This window comes from Saccostrea cucullata, unplaced genomic scaffold (assembly GCF_032062105.1).
Source record: "Saccostrea cucullata isolate Sc308-1 unplaced genomic scaffold, CSIRO_AGI_Scuc_v1 ctg101, whole genome shotgun sequence".
Lineage (NCBI taxonomy): Eukaryota > Metazoa > Mollusca > Bivalvia > Ostreida > Ostreidae > Saccostrea > Saccostrea cuccullata.
In genome coordinates this window covers 216,150-238,781 of record NW_026939309.1, presented here as the reverse complement: position 1 = coordinate 238,781, position 22,632 = coordinate 216,150, and the positions used below count along the sequence as shown (strand labels likewise).

General features: G+C 31.9%; 1 protein-coding gene across 1 annotated transcript; it reads left to right on the top strand.

Moving 5' to 3' along the window:
- Positions 1-2,967: 2,967 nt before the first annotated feature.
- Positions 2,968-21,877, top strand: LOC134252796 (sodium-coupled monocarboxylate transporter 1-like). Its single transcript, XM_062735317.1, has 15 exons — positions 2,968-3,568; positions 5,915-5,980; positions 9,165-9,216; positions 9,920-9,987; positions 13,732-13,886; positions 16,025-16,165; positions 16,384-16,513; positions 16,844-16,932; positions 17,114-17,229; positions 17,478-17,545; positions 19,065-19,151; positions 19,519-19,760; positions 20,326-20,426; positions 21,070-21,188; positions 21,486-21,877. The coding sequence occupies exons 1-15, from the start codon at positions 3,197-3,199 to the stop codon at positions 21,693-21,695; spliced, it is 2,016 nt and encodes a 671-aa protein (XP_062591301.1). The 5' UTR covers positions 2,968-3,196; the 3' UTR covers positions 21,696-21,877.
- Positions 21,878-22,632: the final 755 nt, after the last annotated feature.

Below are 22,632 nucleotides of genomic sequence, written 5' to 3'. Positions count from 1 at the left end.
AGAATTCAAAGTTAGTTCAGGGCAGACAGCTGGAATTGATAAACTTGAAACCTTTTTCACTATCACCTTTCGTTTGTCTGTAATGTTATGATGTTTATGCAGAATTCTGAAGTACACATGTACCTAATCTAAAATTCAGTTATCGTTTTTTGATTTATACAAGTTATTTACTTTGAAATAAAAGATTTAGTCTTTTAAAGTAGAAATGTGTAAAGTCAATAAAAACATTGTTATAAAAAAAATAAAATTTTCCAATTGACATAGAAATTCTCTGTTTGGACACGTGTATCTGTTTCTATATCCTAATGAAAATCTCATGATCATGAGCTTTTAGATTAATGCTACTAGACAACAATAATATGCTATTTGAAAAAGTACCACATTGGGATGATACGTTTTGAAGAAAATTGCAGAACCAAAAAGTGTATTTTGAATGCTTGTTTGCTCTTTTTTTCAACTTCAGAGATTCTAGATGTTCAGAGGAACAAATCTGTAGATTTCATTGTGACAAGCACCAGAAATGGTTCCCTGGTTGGTTCAGAAGCAATCAGTATACTTGGTACTATTCAATCAGAAACTGGGATGAGAAAAGGAAGATGTTTTATATGATCAGCTAGAATGCTGGGACGAACAAAGGAAGATGTTTTATATGATCAGCTAGAATGCTGGGATGAAAAAAGGAAGATGTTTTATATGATCAGCTAGAATGATTTTTTTTGTTAATATCAAATAAATTTTTGGGTCCTTTGAATAACAATTTATAAAAATTTTCTGTGATTTTTTGAGAAGAAATTCAAAATTGAGAAGTTGTAAGCTTAGGAGTTTAACATGCTTACACCTGAACCAACTTCTGACATTTAAGAGGTCAGTGTTGATTTGTGTAATTTGATTGAACTTTTGAGCTTGAATACTATTTGTTGTCATCATATATTTCATTCCGGTGTCCAAATAAAAGATAATATATCAACACTTAACTTCTCCTCTCAGCTTTTTTTCTTTTTCATCATCTACCTTTCAAAAATTGAAATAAAAAATTTAACAATAAAAAAAGTATTACATAACAATTCAATGACTGACATTTATCACTTAAGGTGGATTTTTACAAGGAATATTTAAAGTTTTAGTATTATTTACATAACTTGCATTATGATCTCTCACATGAATAATCTTTTATGATGGAAATGAGTTTTGTTTCAGTGCACAACAATAAAATTTAGATATAATCATTTTCATAATAGAGTTGTTACCTACGGAGCAATGTTGTTAAGTTTTTATTGCATAATTCATCTTACTGAGTTTGACAAGAAATGAAAATTCCCGTTACATTGGTATGATAAAAGAAAATAACCTTCTTAATTTTTGTGATAAAACAATTTGTATTTTTATGAAAGTTGGAGGTAAAGTAGGATAAGAAAGAACTAACTGACTTCAGATTAACATTAAAAAGAGATACCAGTGTTGTTAAATTTAGTGTGTAAATTAGATTTTGAAAAATCTATGAAGTCATATAGGGCATATAAAATCTTTTATGATAAATTCTGACAAAAAATGATGCAAAATTATTAGTGTATATATAGAAGCAACCAAAGAAAAAAAATGAAATAAAATCTATTTTTTTCACACATATTTATTGACGTTTCAAACGTTAAATGTATACTAATAATAATGTCACAAATCCTCTGAAATACTTAACGAAAAAGACTGTGCATAATTTCAAAAAGAAAAGAGGCATACTATATAAAATTCAATAAACATCTCTTATCAATTTATTTTTAATATGATATATTGAATGACACAGTTGGTATTATTGATTAAATAAATCAAGTGTCCTTTTGTACTCTATTTGATATGCATTAGCTCATCCTTTACATTTGACACGAGTTCTTCGTGGGCCATGTTAATGTAAATAACAGTTTTATTGAAGCTTTATAACGCTATCAATCATTTACATGTATGACATTTCGACCCTAATCTTTAAACTAGGTAGAAATGTTCCAATATCGACCAAACTTTAATATTCTCCTTAGGTTTTGTCAAGAAAACTAAAATGAAAGAGGGCACCTGAAGGCGCAAAGAGCGTATCTATAAATCAGCATTCGGCATCGATCCTTCCGTTACGTACAGGACATAACACACCCTAGACCAACCACACACACACTATCACCTTACTACATTCCCTCCACCTACGATGCGAGGTAATGATAAGGAGTAATAGGAATGTTTGCATTTTTTTTAATTGTGAGAGTGATAGAAAAGTAATTATGCAAGAGTGATAGAAAAGTAATTATGCAAGAGTGATAGAAAAGTAATTATGCAAGAGTGATAGAAAAGTAATTATGCAAGAGTGATAGAAAAGTTATTATGCAAGAGTGATAGAAAAGTTATTTTGCAAGAGTGATAGAAAAGTTATTATGCAAGAGTGATAGAAAAGTAATTTTGCAAGAGTGATAGAAAAGTAATTATGCAAGAGTGATAGAAAAGTAATTATGCAAGAGTGATAGAAAAGTTGTTACGCAAGAGGGATAGAAAAGTAGGAGAAAAGAGAAAGTCATTTTGCAAGTCCTTATATTATCATTGTAATTCAGATCAACTGAGTTGGACAATCATAAACAATGATAAAGTCACACAGTAAAAATTTATTAGAAATTGCTGCAATTTTACTAAATTAAATGCGGTTTCCTATTCATCGTTACTCTCGCTTTTTTCTGTAATACAGATAAATATAATATATCCTTTTTTTACACTTAATAACGGAGATGCGTTATAAAATATTACAAATGTTAAAATGAAAAGATAATTTAAAATAATAACGTACATATTTCGTACTTGAATGTGATTTATTAATGCTGTATAGCGAAATCAATGTCACACGTGTGTGAATAATTCCTTAAGAACTAAATAGACTGTGAATATTGTTTGGATAGGGACAAACAGGAAGAAGTTTACCTGTATATAAATACCACTATCGCCGTGTCCCTGTTCGTCAACATTTCTATTTAGTGATTCTATACATTCGGACAAAGTTGGTGGCTCACACGTACATTCTACCTTCCAATGGTGCATTATTTTGTGATGGTTTGTGAAACTGAAATGTGTTAGCTAAAAATATATTTTCTCGTTTAGTGTTTTGGAAAATCCCTTTTTGTGAGATCATTAAGATATTTTATTCAAATTAATCATTATATAAGCGTTGAACATGGCAGACGAAAAATTATTTAGTTTTCAAACAGGAAAAGTAGCCCATTTTACAGTAGTGGATTATGTCCTGTTCGGACTTTTATTGGTGATATCTGCTGGAATTGGACTTTTCTTTGCCATCAAAGACAGAAAACATAATAATACAAAAACCTTTCTGATGGCGGGCGGGAACATGAACCCTTTTCCCGTAGCCCTGTCTCTTCTAGCCAGTTTCATGTCTGCAATAACATTACTGGGAACCCCGGCAGAAATGTACAACTATACAACAATGTACTATTGGATTGGACTGTCGTATTTCTTCGTGGCCTTTGGGGCAGCCCATGTGTTCATGCCAATATTCTATCAGCTTAGGGTCAGAAGTGCTTACGAGGTAAAATAAAAAAAAAATATTTCTTTCGGCACTTTTTAAAAAAGAAGACAATATTGATTATATGTCATTCCAAGAAATGATATGACTTCTGTGCAAAAATGTACTCTAACTGCTTATGGTCGTATAAAAGGGAAATCTAATTTGTTCATTTAAACCCTTTATCAGGATTTATTTGAAAACCATTCTACTTGACTTAAACATAAATATCAGTGTTATATGCACCTAACCGTTTTTACTGTCAAGCCATATGTTTTTAACTGATAACACAATAAGCATACAAGACATGCTGTCCTAAATAATGGTCTTAAGAATTGTACAAATGAACCAGGTTGACTTGCATGACATAATACATTGCAAATCAAACCACAGCGAAAATAAATTACCGCTCCTTTAGAACTTGCACACCAGCAGACATAATCGACACAATACCGTGCCTGTTGAATCATATCCTGTTACCAAACAGTTATATTAGGTTAACAATCTCCCTCCTACATATAATTATAATTTATTAAACTGAAAAATCTACATCTCCGATAAACAATTCACTCCCTTTTACTGTAGTAGAGATTCAAATGTTTATTAAAAGTCATTAAAAAGCATACTGACGTAATCTAAAATATTTAATGATTGTTGTTTCATAACAAATATGCATGCTTTTCTTTGACTATATGGGTCTTTTTTTCCTTTCCGAGGCCTCTGTTTAATAATAATACTGCTAATAAAATATATAATATAATATTATTCAAAAATGCTTGTAAATTATAAGTTGTTGACGTTTTTTGTGTATACCTAGGGACATATACAACATTTTATGTATTTTCTTATTCACTGTGTTATTTAACATTGTTACATTTATGTCATATAATCGATCATATCTATTTGTTAGATAAATGCTAATATTTTTCATATATTGACTTAAAACGTATCACATAATTTCATTCAGCATAGTATATCATATCACATTCAACTAATGAAAATATTCCTCTGCATCCAATGGTTTCTTACGAAAGAAAAATTAATCTAAAGTACAGTTAAAACTTCCTCCTGTTCTAATTTTTATCATTTTTTTTTCGATAAAGCAGACGTAAAGAAGGAAATAAAGATAGAGAAAGTCAGTCAACAACGAATCAGTCTCTCTCTCTCTCTCTCTCTCTCTCTCTCTCTCTCTCTCTCTCTCTGTTTCTGTCGCGTGAAATATATGGAGATAACGAATGGTATTCAAGCTCAAAAGTCCATAAATCCGTCGTCATTTCAGTGTGTAAATAATGAACTAACAATTTCTCTGAAAAACGTCAGTAGGCATAAATTGTATTTGCTGACAAGGTCATTGTATCGCCATAGAACTTACGAAATGATGACTTTAAACGAGGCTACTGTTATTCTTGTTTCTTCAACTTGTTTGTCAGTAATTTAACTCGTTTTAGAAATTGTACATAGGTAGAGCATGCCCTTGCGTATCGAATAAACTGAGAGATATAAACTCCGTATGCAGATGATGAAGGTGTATTGCTGCATAAATAGGGAAAGTGAACGATAAAAAAGTTAAAATCATCACGTTTATCTTAGAGCTTAGTTGTTAGATTACCATCAAAATCTTTATCAAGAGAAATATCCAAATATGAAACAGGTGCATCAGATTATGTAGTATCTTTTATCTCAAGCTCACCGGGATATATCATATCGACATAAAAATTGAAAAGCCATTGTTAATTGACAATACGTCTTCGATATATATGTATCTAAATGATACGCAAGAGCAAGCTCTACGAATTTCTAAAACGAGTTCCATTTTTATTGAATAAGCAGCTGTCAATGATATCAAATACTGGATTTAAATTTATCGTATGGAATGGTTGTGTATAAATTTGAAAAATCATTAGATTTAAAGCTGTTGATTTTGTTAAAATCTTGTGATTCTAAATTGTCCAAAAGGTCCTTGGAACTTTGAGGTATCCACATCTGATTTACACCACTTCTTGCATATTTTGTCGCACAGTACTGTTGAAGTTTCTTCTTCACTACTGTTAATATCTCAGTGAGGAGTATAGAAATAGGCTTGTTTGATCATTTACTGGAACCCGTTACATGTATGTATCTTTGTTTAGGATGTCTTGATTTTATACACACCTTAGGTATCCTTTTCATGTAAAGCATGGAGCCCAAAGATCTAATAGTAAATTATATAACATAACTTCTCCATGCAACCTGATCCCACCTCTGATGTTTTTTTAAGGTCCGTGTCGGCTCTGATTCCAATTTGTTTCAATGGACTTCTATGTTTAATTACTGTTCATTAATTCAAAAGTTCACTTCAATTGGTTAACAATACCATTCTTATCTTTACAGTATCTGGAGCATCGGTTTAGTAAGGGAGTCCGGACGGCTGGATCTATGACCTTTTGCGTACAGATGGTAAAACCATAAACTACATAAACAAGTATAATGTAACTTCATCATTATATTACGTATAATAATAGAATATATATAAGGTGAAATATTTATCAATTTTACTAATTTTAAAAACTATCATTAAGTTATTCCCCATTTTCAAAAGTGAGTTATCTCCCCTCAAAATCGGAACTCTTCTACACTAGCACAACTTCCGCGGACTACACGTTACGATAATCCAACAACAAAATAGTGATCAACTTACACACTGCATTTAAAAATTTTAAAAGAAGGAAACGGTTTGCTTCTTTTTTTAGATAATAAGCGATTTTATAAAGGGTCTGTTAGCCCCCCACCCACCCTTTCTAGAAAGCTATACGAATTAGCCAGGCACGTATCATCGTCTTTAAAAGTGGGGGGGGGGGGGGCGGGGGCATAAAGAAATATGTTTTTTCTTACCTGGAAAAGTTGACAAGCAAAGAAAAACCTAGCCCAAAGTCGAAAAGCTACTTATTTCAGTACCAGTTCCTTGGCATACAATACTTCATTTCCCTTATATAACTTTACCGTAATATAAACTGTGTGTGTGTTGGGGGGGGGGGGGATGGCAGCTTTCAATGAACATTTTCAATAGAAAAAGTAAAACATGAATAACACTTGAGAAAAGAATGTTTTCCGTTAATCAACAAGAAATACGCTAGGAAATTATTGTATCAATTTCGTGTTTCTGCTGTCAATTCTCTGATCTAAAACAAAATGTGTATTTTCCTCGGGAATATGCATGTACATATGCTTAGATCCTGCACTAAAACTTTGATTAAATGCAGCTCAGACTTTATACGACGTATGTAACACGAATTCAGGTCGATGCTATTTTAATTAGTCTTTCTTCGTTACATGAGCACATGAGATTAAATTATTCATTTGGAATTCCATTCAAAGTTTTTAATACTATGCATGCAGTGAATCAATTATTTTACAAATAAAAAATTCTGGAAACACGGTTAATTCAAAGGAAATAGGCCTTTAATTGTCACCAAATGTGTTCTTGTAAGTAAAAATTCTATTTTATGACATACAATCGAGCAAAAACGCAGTTTCTTGGTATCGGTCGCGGAAGACGAACTACTGCTGTATATGCAACAATTTCAGGGGTAAAACTGTAGATGGACATGTCATCAGTCTCCAAAAAATTCCTAGAGATGCAGAGAAGAAAATATGGCTGCAGCATGCTAGATTAATTCGTAAAAACTAAAAATTCTTACATTTGTTCTGCACATTTTGTAAATAGTGATGATCCGTCTGCAGAACATCCACTACCGAAAATTTGTTTTTTATTTTATTTATTTATTTTTTTTTTTTTATTTTTTTTAAATAGGCCTATTCGAATATGCATCAGCATTTTATCAGTAATTTGTTTCTTTTCTGTTTTTTGTAAGGGGGGGGGGGGGGGGTCACACAGCGCCTTATTATACTACTATACAGATTAATAAAAATCCAGAAAGAGACAATGAGTGGGCAATTTAAAAAAATACGAATCAGTTAAGATTTCTTTTTATTCTCAAACACAATAACATTTTTCCATATGACAGAGGCATTACACCATGAACATATATATCAAGAACGTCCGCGGAAGTGACTTTATTTATAGCGCATGCGTATTAAACACAGTAAAAGAGTTCCCTTCAGGGGAAATAACTCACCTTTTGAAAATGGGGAATAGTCTTTGAAGTAAAAACGAAATTTTGTCACTCTTTTTGCAAATGTTTTTTTCTTATTTGAACATATTTTATTATGTAACAATTACATAAATGGATTGGGCAGCAGGCGTAGCCTATATAAGCCCTCTCCATTTTTGTAAATGATGATGGAATGTGATACGTTTTAAGTTTAATCCTTTATAACACACAAAAGCAAAAAGTGTTTCGACACACGTTAAATAATTTTCATGTCTGGGATACAAAGAACAAAATGCTCTTATCCAATTAGGTTAAATTTTAAAAATCTTGTTACTATACGTGATTTCCATATAAGGCAATTGCGATCTCTAAAGGAGTATATGTAAAACACGAAACAAGAAACAATGGAATGGAATGTCCGATTTAGCATAAAATACATAATAACCTTTAAATGTCAACAAATGGGGACATTTTTTGCTTTTGATTTCGCTTTGTGCAATGACCGATGCAGAGTGAAATAAAAACCCGCACAACTATCTCCAACACACAAAAGTAAAATGTTAACAGATTTAATTAATACGATAGTACATGTATTAACTGAAAGAAAGACTAAGTTTTTGATTAAAATAATAATGTTGTAATCAAATGATACAATGTTTGCTTATAAATGATACCTTCATTGATAGACTAATTGAATGTATTTTCGCCAGGGTACTATTTATAATGGTACAAATTTCTACGTCAGAACTCTAATCTCTGACTTTACCTCAGGTTGATGGGAGCTAATTTCTTAAAAAATATGTTCTTTGTGGTTTACTTATATCATTGATGAAAATTATTGTCACTGTCATAATAGATATCTTTACTACATATATAACAAATAAGAAATAAATAAATATTTATATTATTCAATGTTTTGTTTATACTTTGATTATGTAACGATCAGAATTTTTTTATATATATAGTTTGAGGGAATCTGTATTTATCTGTTTATTATGTACTTTTCAGCTGTAATTGACATGTGTATTAATTAATAAATCTGTCAACACTTTTTGTATGTGAGATAGTTGTGCACGTTTTTTTCATTTCATGCTGCATCTGTTATCGAACAAAGTGAAATTAATGCATATTCTGCCCCCTTTTGGTGGCATTTTAAGGTCATTGGGTGTTTTATGCTGAATCTGGCAGTCCATTGTTTCTGGTTTCGTGTTTTACACATACCCTTCTCCTACAGAGAGTCGAAAGTTCTAGCATTAGAACGCATATATTAAAGGGCAGCATTGTAACGCGTCGATTACAAAATGTTTATGCTGTCAAGATTTCTCATAAAATAGTTAAAGACTATTTGAATCACTAAAATATTCTTAAACATGTACACTCAAATCGCTATTTAAAGTGCTGTATTCTTCCCGGTTTTTATTCTCGGTTAATCTATTTTAACATGTCAAGGACCCCAATTGCACAAAGATGATACATGTCTATGTTTTTCTGAACAGGTAAATTTAAATCAATACATACACTTTTTTCAGCTTTTGTACATGGCCCTTGTACTGTACGCTCCATCTTTGGCCTTGAATTCAGGTACTGCATTAACTTATACAAGAATTAAATAAAATATGGTCCGTAATTTTGCAAATTCAATAACAAGATAATGCGAAAAAATGGTCCAAGAAAGAAAGAAGGAAATAAACTTCAAATCAAGCCTTTTTTTACTTCATATTTTGCATTACATTAGCATATCGAAAAGTATGTGTTATTTAAAGAATTGAGTGTCCACAAAGATACGATTTTGACAATTGGGTGATTTGAAGACCACCACATTTTGTGATGCATAAACCCTTATCGAATTCTTATTTTAATGTATTGATTTGTAAAAGTTGTGCTCTTTATGCTCAAAATGTTTTACCCCTGTGAGGCTTGAGATTTCTAGGTAACAAAATGATCTTTAGAATAATTTAATCTTTCCTAACATATCTGAGAAAAAAATTTTCAAGAGCAACAATGGCTGTTTCCTGCAAGATTTTGTTTTATTTAAAAAAATAATAAATAGGCACGCGAAGTTACGGACCATACTAATTCATGAAATCAATCTGGAAAAATTATTAAAAAAATAATAATTATGAATTAGATTTTTTTAGTTATTAAATTCAGCATTTTCTTGATCACAATTCTAAAACTATTGAGGTATAATGAGTTAAACAGAAATACGTTTATAAAATATTGCATCTATACCTAATAAATATTGCATCTATACCCTCTTCAAAGTTTTTTTTTTAATTTTTAGTGACTGGTTTTACATTATGGGGGTCCGTAATCTCAGTGGGGATTGTGTGCACAATTTACACCACAATAGTAAGTATATTTACGTTAATGAAAGATGTTGCTTTTAAGATTTTCAATATGGATTCAATATAGATTTTTTAAAAAATATTTATGATTGAAATTACAGTTTAAAACTTTTTTATCGATATAAATTGATAAATCTGCAATTTTTTTTAAATATATGGTTGATTTAATTGATTTGTAGCACTTAGCTGCTTTTCATGCTTTTCATGCATAACAGTCTGTGTGCTATGAGAAGTATAATAAATGACAGAAGAAAACAAACAATAATTCTTTGAGCTTAACGTATTGATATGGAATCAGAATCTCTGCTAGTGAATTGTTCAAGTTGGTAAAGTCTCTAAATGTTACATGTAAACATCGGTCAAATTATGACTCGTTGATAGGTTATATTACGTCATATTTGCTAATGAGATCATTATAAAGACTATAAAATTTCTGAAATGTTGATTTTAAAGGAGGTGATTTAAATCTCTGTAACATCAACCTGTTGTGTTAGTTGCTTGTCAGTATTAACAGTAGAATAATCGACTATTTAAAATATTGGTGATTTTAATTTTTTTTGCAAGTCCACGTTTGTTTTTTACCACTTTCAGAATATACCCTCTAAATTTGGTATTTTACAATACTCAATATTTTTGTGAGAAGTGAAGATGGGGTATTAGTAGAGCATTTAAAGATCGCATATTGCTGCATTTGATACCTGTTCAGATTATTGTTTTTTGGTCGACATTTCAAATATGTAAAGATTAGGAAATTAATGACTTTTTCCATTGGGGCTGTAATTGAAAGAACATATAAGAATATTTTTTTTCTGAAAAGATCAATACGTAGGCTTTGCAATGTATCTGTGATTTTAACAAGTTTTGAAAAGAAAGCGATTTTTTTTTAAATGCAGGTATAGATCTTTGACTTTAAATGTAAGGGAATGCAAGACTGAGCTGTTTTATTAGCTAAATTTTCTTCCCAAGAACCACTAAGCCAGAAAAGCTGAAACTTATCTTTTTCTTTAGTAAGCCAGAAAAGCTGAAATTTATATGGCATCCCGGAGTAGATTGTTCAAATCTATTCTGAATTTTACATTGAAATTTATAGGAAAAATCTATAAAATTTTCTTCCCAAGAACCACTAAGCCAGAAAAGCTGAAACTAATGTTGAGGCATCATGCATAGTTCAGGCGGAGCCACAATAGGGAATCCAAGTTCTACGTTTTAATATATAAGGAAAATTCTTTAAAAATCTTCTCAAGAACTACTGAGCCAGAAAAGCTGAAAATTATTTGGAACCAGCCTTGTGCAGTGTATATTCAAAATTGTTCAATTCACGATCCCCGGGGATAGAATGGGACCACAATAGTTCTTACAAGGGGGAAATCTGACTCCCGGATCATTAAATAGACTAATGACAAATTTTTAATCGCCTGTTAATTGTTTATTAATCATTGAATCAATCACTTAATTGGCAGATAAAAAACTTTTGTGAAACAATATTGAAAAATATACTAATTTTGGTCTGTTTGATTTCTACGAAATTTTTGTACAAAATTTTTGACCTCAGCTTAATTTGTTTCATGATCCTGGGACCTGGTGAAGAACAGCAGGGCAAGCTACTCAAGTGAGCAACGTGGCCCATGGGCCTCTTGTTATTTAGAGAGTTAGCTATTCCTTCATAGGCAATTTAGGATTTCGGGGTAAGTAACCGACGGGTTGAATCAGAATTACCTTCTGCCAAACGTGATGGCTTAATGAGTCTGTGTTGGACAACATCCGTAATTAAACAGTAGACTGGGTGCTGTAGGTAAAGGGTCCACGTGTTGACTTTCTTAAGCTTCTTCAGAAACCTTTTAGCTTTAAATTAAAAATTTTTAAAAGTTTTATGCATAAAATATTTTTATAGCAATGCTATGCTTTACTCGTAACTAAATTAAGTAAATATCATCTTTTCCATGTCTTAAAATTAATAAGAAGGCCTTGGGAATAACAGTTGTTTTGGAGAATGAGCTCGTTTACTTCAAGAAGTAGGTATTAGCTAGCAATGTAAGGCTTCGTGTAGATTGTAATTAATTTCTATTTTAATTCATTAGGACGTATAGAAAAGACTTAACATCAAAGATTGTATCCAAACAAACACATCAATAAAGTTAACGTTAATTGAATTTGAAATAATTCTGTTTAATAACTATGCATTTTTTTCTCACTCAAAATTTTGAGGTAAAGCATTGGGTTGATGGGCGAAGAGATGGTGTTTTATTGTATTCTACCCCAAGATTAAGTAGTTATGTTAAGTTTATCTATTAGGTTAATTTCTAACTTTTTCTCTCACATTTTTAATTTTTTTTTTGTCATTGTGACAATAATTCTGGTTAGATGGTATTGGACGCATTAAGTAAATCAGATTTTAATTACAAGGTAAACACCAAGTGTCCTGTATTCATGACTACGACATCCCCTTTCGTGGTGACTTGGGAGTGATAAGAAAACGTATCAACCTAACAAGTATTTTTAGGGGATTTTATTTTGTTTTAAATCGCCCAAAACGTGTTTCTTACAGTGATCACATACTTATAGCGTGTTCCTCTTGATAAAAAAAAAATAAGAGAGTGTTAAAATTAAACATGAATCCTTGAACCAGTGATTGAAATTATTGAAGAATTGTATTCAGAAATATAACGACTCATTTTAAAAAGTCCCTTGGCTTAGGACAAGAAAAGTGGGAATTCGTTTTTTAAAAAAATCTTTTTTAATAATGTTATTTTGTTTAATGTTTGTAAAGATTAATGACAAATTTTTTTTTATCCAATGAAAAGTCTTCTTACAAGGATTACATATGTGAAGTATGAAAGCCCTAGCCCTTACCATTCAAAAGTTATGGTCAAAGTTAAAGTTTTTTCATAAGTACAAAAAATCTCCAAGGTCAAGGTCAAGAGGTCAAGGTTGTTGATATTAAATGAAATGTCCTGCCACAAAAAATACATATGTGAAATAAAGTCCTAGTATCTACCGTTCAAAAATTGTGGCCAAGGTCAAAGTTTTTGAAAAGTAGGCCAAATTCCAAGGTCAAGGTCAAAGGGTCAAAGTTCTTGGTATCCAATGAAAGGTCTTCTCACAAGAATCATATATATGAAAAATGAAAGTCCTAGCGCTTACCATTCAAAAGTTATGGTAAAGGTTAAATTTTATTCATAAGTACGGAAATCTCCAAGGTCAAGGTCTAATGGTGAAAGTTGTTGGTATCCAATAAAAGGTCTTGTCACAAAGAATATATATTTGAAATATGAAAATCCTATTATCTAACATTCAGAAGTTATAGCCAAAGTAAAAGTTTGGAATTTTTGTGTAAAAGTGCGTTAAACTCCAAGGTCAAGGTCAAAAGGTCAAATTTGATGGTACCCAAAAAAAGTTCTTATCACAGGGAATACACATGTGAAATATGACAGTCATAGCTCCACTAAATCAAAAGTTATGGGCAATGTTAAAGTTTTTGTGACGGACTGACAGACGGACAGACTGACAGACTGACGGACAGACGAATGAGATTTAATGTCCCCTTGCTTTCGCGAAAGCGGGGGACAATAAAAGTATTGTTAAGCTGTTCTTGTCAGAATATCATATATTTGTTTGAAACAGATTGCATATAAAAATGAACATAAGAGTTTCATATTGCTTAGTTTAAGATATTTCAAAATTTATTTAGAGCAGTTCATAAGGTATGATTTTGACAAAGGCTATTCATTTTTTATTCTTCTAAATTCAGGGTGGAATGAAAGCCGTGCTTTTTACCGATTCCTTTCAAGTAGGGATGATGTTTGCTGGACTTATCGCAATTCTTATCCAGGGTAATGTAGAGTTGGGTGGATTTGATCAGGCATGGAAAAAAGCTGAGGAAAGTGGAAGAGTCTATTTCACAGAGTAAGTAAAATGTTTAGGAAGAAAATATTTTAAAACGAGGTAAATTATTGACAAACAAGTTAATGAAACAAGAATGTTTACGGTCGATACAATGACCTTGTCAGCCAATACAATCTATCATTAAATCAATAATGACTGACGCTTTTTTTTCTAAATGTTATGACATTATTCCCCCACTGTTTTGTCGACAGATTTTTTTTATTATTTTCTAAAAAAAAAAAAAAATCATTGTATAACTAATATAAAGGAATTGGTTACAAGTTATGAAAACTTAGACCTTTTTCGTTAATTCCCGGTCATGACAAAGGACACAATGTGGGAGTGACCGGTAGGCAGGAGATTTTCACTTCCTCATGGCACCTGATCCCACCTCTGATGTTTTAGAGGTCCATGTGAGCTCTGTTTCCAATTTGTATTGTTTGAATGGACGCCTGAACTTGAATACTGTTAGTCATTTCCATATACTTTATGAGAAAAACTCGTTAGAATAAGTAAGAAAGTTAGCAAGGTCTAATGCTCTATAGATGCTATAGATTGGAGTGGTGTGAATCAGATATGGATACTCAAAAATTCCAAAGAACTTTTGGACAATTTGAAATCACAAGATTTTACCAAAATCAACAGCTTAAAAACTTACGATTTTTCAACTTTATAGACAACCTTTCTCCACGATGAATTGAAGTCCAGGCTTTTTCATATCATCGAAAGCTGCTGTTTCAATAAAAATGGAACTTTTAAATTTACTTAACTGGTCATTGGTAATCTGCAAAATTATTTTGTTAAAACACATTCGGATTGCACACACAAGTTCTCTGAAGTTGACATTAAAAAGATGCTGGAGTTTCTGATTGACAATATCTATGTAGTTTTTGGAGACCAGGTCTTCCAACAATCTATTTGAATTCCTATGGGTACCAATTGCACTCCATTATTAGCAGATCTATTTTTGTTTTCATATGAAGCAGAATTTGTGCAAAATCTAATGCGTGAAAAGAAGAAAACACTTGCTGTTGCCTTCAACTCGAAATTTAGATATATCGACGACGTATTGTCAATTAACAATAGTAATTTCCATTCCTATGTCCATACGATATATCCCCGTGAGCTTGAGATTAAAAAAAAATACCACAAAGTCTGACACATCTGTTTCATACTTGGATATTTTACTTGAAAAAGACGTTATTTAATGGTAATCTAACAACCAAGCTCTATGATAAACGTGATGACTTTAACTTTTCTATCGTCAACTTTCCTTACTTATGTAGCAATATACCTTCATCACCTGCATACGCTGCATACGAAGTTTATATCTTTCAGTTGATTCAATACGCAAGAGAATGCTCTACCCATAAACAATTTCTTAAACGAGGTAAATCAATTACAAACGAGTTGATGAAACAAAAATATCAGCAGTCTCGTTTAAAGTCAACACTTCGTAAGTTCTATGGTCGATACAATGACCTTGTCAGCAAATACAATTTATCATTGAGTCAAATGCCGACTGACGTTTTTCATATTTATTGTTAATCTATTATTTACAAACGCATTTTTCCGTTATTTCCCGATCTTGACAAGGAGCACACGACGGGTCTGACCTGTTGGCAGGGGATACTCACCCCTCCATGGCACCTGATCCCACCTCTGATGTTTTGGAGGTCCGTGTTTGCTCTGCTCCTATTTTGTATTGTTTTATGGACTTGATATTAAATACTGTTCGTTATCTCCTTCATGCTATAATACTGAAAACAATCAAACATTTTTGTATATTCAATTTTAAGTTTTAAGGATAATTTAGATAGAATTTTTGCATTTTGGAAAGATTTTCTTTTTGTCTATACTTAAATTTGTCGCCACATACTAGTGAAACCAATTATGATCTAAAAATTATAACAGCCTTCACATAAAATATTTCCTCATAATATTATTTTTAGTTATGATTGTGGAAAGTACAAATAAATTATCTCATGATATAAATATAATACAGATTTAAGATAACTGTAGAATATGTTTTCCAATAACATATATGCATTTGATGATATTTTTAAACAATTTTAAAAAAAATATTTCTAAAAGACCCCCATAATATTGGTTTTTAACCAAATACTTATAATTAAAAATTGTTTTTTTAATTTGTGTAGCTTTAACCCAGATCCTAAGGTCAGGCACAGTGTTTGGTCCCTTGTGATTGGCGGGGCGTTTACCTGGGTGGCTATATACGGTGTCAATCAGGCACAGGTACAGCGCTATTGTACTTGTCCGTCTCTCAGAAAGGCTCAGTTGTGAGTACATTTCTGTTTCTCTTAAATACTTTGATGTGAAGTATATACCATGAACTATGTTGATTTTAACATGATGGTTCAATTTCTTTACCATAGCTACATGTATTTGCAGAAGATTCAAAAATCGTTTCGTAACAACTAACAAGAAATAATGAAAGTTGCCATAAGGCTATATTGTTGTCGTTCCACTTTATTGAGGTCTTTTGTATAAATTTCAGAGCTATCTGGATAAACTTCCCTGGCTTGTGTCTGATCCTGTACCTTAGTTGTCTGATCGGAATGGTCGTGTACGCCTTCTACAGTAACTGTGATCCCTTTACATTCAATCTCGTGAAAACCTCAGATCAGGTAAGCTTTCACTAAAAATGACAAATATATAAAACAATTACTTTTGTTAAACATGTTAAAAAAGAGCCAAAAATTAAGATTAAACAGTTAATTTTGTTATAGTTTACACACAAAAATACCCGTCATTATTGTCCAAAAAACTACTATTTTAAGACCGATGAATGACTTTAAAATATTCAGTTGAATGAAAATGTAAAAATTGACTACAATCTATGATTGGTTTGTTTTCTTGGAATACATATCAACTTATCATTCAATAAAAGCATTTTTCACTGTGATCGGATGGTCACCTTTTAAATTATTTTTAATTTTTGTTATTCTTAACTCTAGCTTCTCCCCCTTTTTGTGATGGATGTGCTGGGGTATTTAAAGGGATTTCCAGGACTTTTCGTCGCTTGTTTGTTTAGCGGAGCATTAAGGTTTGTTGTATATGTTTGTGTTTTCTTTTTTGCACTTTGTTAATTGCAATTCCTCATCCTTCCTTGAATTTATTTAAAATAAAATCGTAATTTGATGTACAGACGGATTATGTAAAAATGAGAGTCATAAATGATTGTCCAAATTTTTTCTATACTTAATGATAATTGTTTCGCCTTTTAGCACGATATCTTCAGGATTAAGTGCCCTAGCCGCTGTAGTCTTGGAAGACGTTATAAAGGCATATTTCTTCAAAGATCTTTCTGAAAATGCTGCAACAAACACATCCAAAGTGCTCGGTGTGTTACATTGATTTCTTCTTATGTTATTCATAGAATAAACTACAGGAAAATGTTTCCATGAAATTATTTTAAATAGATAAGTACTAATAAACCGATAATATACATTAAAGGGATTCATTTTGCAGAATATTTTTTAAATATTTCATTAGTTGTTATTTTCCTTTACTTCGTGTGTACAGCCTTGTGGCTGGAATTACATTGTAATTTATATGTACATGCTTTAAAAGAATGAATTCATTTTGCAGCTTTTGTATTCGGAATAATATGTTTGGGCCTCACTTACGTAGCTTCCCTTCTTGGGGGCGTACTGCAGGTAAGATATTTCATTAAACAAAAAGGTATCTTCACAGTGACTTGTGAGCTCGATACACCATGTAAATTATTCTAGATAACGAGAAAATTTTGTCATATTTTTTATCTAATTATATGGTATCAAGAAGGAGACTTAAAAAAAAAAATGAACTAGTATTTCTTCTCGAATGCAAAGAATACTCGTTTCATGTCAGATGAATCTAGTTCAAGTGTGATCCGAAGAGTCTTGAGTTTAAACAATCAGTCATTTGAATATATAATGCAGATTTTGGACCAAAATGACACGTTTTACTTTTCACAAAAATCATAACTCTTATTAAGAGAAACTTCATACGACAGACGTACTGTGCTACAGCATACATGTATTTAAAAAGAGAAGTAAATCAAATGTGCTGTAACGTTACGTAAAATACATGTACCCCGGTAATTCCAAGAGCTATACACGTATAAAAGAAAATATAAAACAACAATTTTACTTAATATATAAAAATATTTGAAAAGGGTAAAGGTAACGATCTAATAAACTACAACTAATATCTGTAAATAGGGTATAAACACGGAACTCTGGTCAGTTGCCATAGAGGTACATTTTTTGATCAGTCATACCCGCCATGAGTCCTTGATCAGGTGGACAGATCATTTCATTGTCAGATTAAGAGGAAAAGACCTTGCAACAGTGTCGTTTAAAGTCATCATTTCGTTAGTTCTATCTTATCAGCTAATACAATTGATCATCAAATTAAAACATGACTGTCGTTTTTCATACTTATAATTCAGCCATTATTTACAATCGAAATTATTGACAGATTTTCCCATTATTTCCCGATCATGACAAGGAGCACAGGGCGGATGTGACCGGTCGGCGGGGGATGCTCACTCGACCTGATCTCATCTCTGATGATTTGGAGGTCCGCATTGGCTCTCCTCCTAATTTGAATTGTTTGAATGGATTTTTTTTAGGTTGAATAGTGGTTTATTATGAGGTGTAGGTTATGAAGAATAATGTAGTCAAAAATATTATAAGAACAAAGGCCTTATGATTGGTATAAAAATGTCCGTAAAATTGAACCACTTCATGGTACATACGGCGCAGCATATTCCAGTAATTAAGAAAAAAGAGCAACAATTCATGAAAAGTTAGCATAAACTCTAGCAATAGAAAATACAACAAAAAAATAAAAAAAAACTACTAGTTTTTGTTCTACAATACGATATTAATGAACAATACCTAAATACACATGTAATACGCTAGAAATAATTCAATGAAATATGGAGCGAGTCCACTGAAAGTACAATTTGGGAGCAGAGCTAACACAAACCTCTAAAACAGAATTGGGATCAGATGTCATGGAGTAGTAATCATCTCCTGTAGATCTGTTCTTTGTCATGAAAAATCGAAAACTTATAAATTCAGTGAATAGACAATAGTCTAGTAAACATCAGTCAGCATTCCTTAGTTAAAAGTTCGTAAATCATATCTTTATAACCGAACTTTTAATTCCATTTCAATCTTACTGTAGGCTGCACTGTCTTTGTTTGGGATGATCGGAGGTCCTCTTCTGGGACTCTTCATCCTGGGGATGATGTTTCCCTGGTCAAATAAATGGGTAAGTAAAAATTTAATTGTTGTTATCATTATGATTATAAAAAGCATGCAATTATTTGAGTCATATTTTCTGAAAATCTTCGAAACAAATGTTCGTTGTATATGTAAAATTAAATCTCTTCAATGACTTTGTTTAATTCTTTATCATCTAGCGTTTGGTCTGGAGTGGACTATTTCTTTATATTTTTTTTTATATTCTGGATTGACTTTGACACTTTTAATTCGAGTTTATGGTGTTCTATATTCAGTTTTGCAAATATGTTCTTGACTGAGTATGTCTTACTTCTCTATCACTAGAATACCTATAGCCCATTTTGGTTTTTTATGTCAATTTTGAGTATTTGATTAATTTATTTTTATAATTTTAGGGAGCCTATTGTGGACTGTTTCTTGGTCTGATTTTTATGTTCTGGATTGGAGTGGGAGCTCAGATTTATAAACCCTACAACCCCAAGGCACCGACAGGCATAAGTGGTTGTAACTGGAACCTTACCACCACACTCTCGCCGGCCACCGTGTCGTTATTAAACAAAACCCTCAGCAACGCGGCTACAACGACATCCTCCTACTTCAATACAACAGAGCTCATTTCCCCGGTGGAAGAGGAAGAGTATGCATCACTGACAAAGACGTACTGATTCTCTGAAAGAGGAGTACTCACTCTCTGACTTAGTAGAACTCATTCACTGTCTGAGGAGTACTCATTAACTCATTAAATAGTGCTCAGTTACTGACGAGTACTCACACATTGACTGAGTACTACATATGTAATGAATGGGTGGTCCTCACTGACCGACAAGTACTCACACACCGACTGAGTAGTACCTACTCACTGACTAACTGTCCATCTCAAACTTTATACTGCCTGAAGCAGCGTCATCAGAAGAGAAGAATATTATTTGTTTCAAATAATCCTAATAATAATTTTGTTTCCAAATTCTGTAAATGTTTGTGTTTTACAGCAGATCATATGATTTATTAGCTGAAGAACTGTAGCTCTCTGCTTGAGAAAATTCGGACAGATAAAGCAGAGATCTACAGATCCAAGCGTAGTAAAATGATTTACATCAGAACAAAAGGAAAATCTTTTCTAAATTGAATTTTTCCAAAAAATTCTTCTTTCATTCTAACCTTATTATTTTGCCGTAGTTATTTGATTTTTTTTTTTGTTTCAGGAATATATTTGCTCCCCTGTACGCCCTGTCTTACTTGTGGTACAGTGCCACAGCTGTTCTGTTTGTGGTCGTGGTCGGTCTCCTTGTCAGTTTGGTGACGGGTAGGTTCTAAAGTTATATGAAAAATATGTCAAATATTGAGAAAAAAATTTATTTTATTAAGGAATGAATTTAATAGCTACCCATTTTATACGGTATAAACTGGGTTGGAACAGTTTACGCTTTTTTATAAACCGCTTCGGGGTTTATAAAGCGTAAACTGCCCCAACCCAGTTTATATCGTATAAAATGGGTAGCTATTAAATTCATTGCTTATAATTTAATTTTCATTCATTTGATGTAAGAAAAAAAGATGATTGTTCTAACAAAATGACTTCAATTTGTACAAAATTTGAATGTAACGTCAGGCGGATTGATACGTTTTTGACGAAAGTCATTGTGACATAGGCAACCCATTTTATACGATATAAAGTAAATTTTTTATCCAATCAAATAAAGCGTTACAACCAGAATTAAATTATTATGAAATAATTATATTTACTTTAATATTTACTCGATCCTTTTTTAATAATCAGTGAACATAAATGTATTGATATTTGATTGCATAACTGGCATATTGAAGACATTATTCATATGATTATAAAAAGGGTTAGAGTTCAAAAAGTAATCTAAGTGTCTTAAATAAAACCAGTTTTTTTTTCAAGTGTCATATTTTTTTTATATTTGTAATTTTTTTATTTCAAGGCCCAGAAGATCCTAAAAAGTTGGATCCCAAGCTGATCTGCCCGTTATTTGACATTCTGTTCCCGTACCTACCCGAGAAGATCCGAAAGCCAATGAGGTTCGGGGTCAGGTTTGACGAGGTCAGTTGAGTCCAAGATTTATTTTATTGTCCTGCTTAGATATTCATTATAAATCTGGAATTAAAGTTATAAGGCATAAGATGAATATAAAGCAGAAAGATACTATTTATTTTCCGATCAAATAACAGGAGTGCACATCAGCTGGTATACATTAACGTAGGTTTTGAAAATCCAAAGTTATACAATGAATTATTCTACATGTACTTTTCCTAAATCCATTTACCTTACCATACGAAAATCGCTACATTCAAATGCAAGTGTGAACTTCTTTTTTGAAAATCTGATTTCAATTTACAGCTGGACAAAGAATCGAAGGAAGGCGGGGTGTTTGGTGACTTGAATACAGATATTCTGAATCTTGAAATGGACGTAAATTCTAAAGAAAAAGAAAAGGAAATCCATAATAACGGCCTTGTTCACATAGAGAACGGGAAAGCGCCAACTGAAAATGGCTGTCAAAACGGCGGATATGTAGACAATGAAAATAAACTCCTGACACGGCTGTGATAATCCGTACAATGTTTAAATTATTGTCAGAACACAATTTATACATGTATATAATTAAATTTGCATCGATTGTTGATTTAGATGCCAATATTAACCTCTTTTGACAATTTTCTTATACTTGTACATTATATTGTCTTTTTCTTTTCACATGTCTATCCTATTAATGAACATGATTCTATTAATTTTTTTCCAGACTTTCAATTTCATTTGCTACAGAGTGTGCAGAAAAAGTTCTGCATGTTAATAAGTTTTCTTTCTTCTGCTGTGATATACCAATATTCCCTGCATACGGAATTTATGTCCCTTAGTTGACACGATACGCAATAGCATTCACTACGTACATATTTGAACAATTTCTAGAAAAAATGCAAACTATTGTTAAACAGGTTTGTCAAAAAATAGATTTATGAATAGATGAATATAATATGTACCAGAGGAATGTTAGATTATCAGATGTATGTTAAAATCTCGCGTTAAGCCATTGTGGACGAAATGAAAACTAACTATTATTCTGTGTTCAGTAAATCAGGAGTGATCAAAGAATAAGACACATAAAATGGTCAGTATGTACTGGTCCGAGAAAGCAGGTAACAACATTGTCTTTGTTTGTCTGGGTCATTATAATTTTTATTTTAGAGGAATTGAGATTTAATTCTACTATTGGTAATCCAACAGAGCTCGCTTTATAAGAATGAAATTTGAGTTACCGTACCTAAATTGGAATCCAAAATCATAAAATTGCTTATAGACAAAGATACATGGTGGGTCCAAGTAAATGTTCTACCAAACCTTTTTCTTTACTCCTCTCGAAAATATTAACAGTAGTAAAGGATAAACTTTAAGAGTACTGTGTATTAATATATTCGAGAAGTGGTGTAAATCAGATGTGGATACTCAAAAATTCCAAGGAACTTTTGGAAAATTTGAAATCACAAGA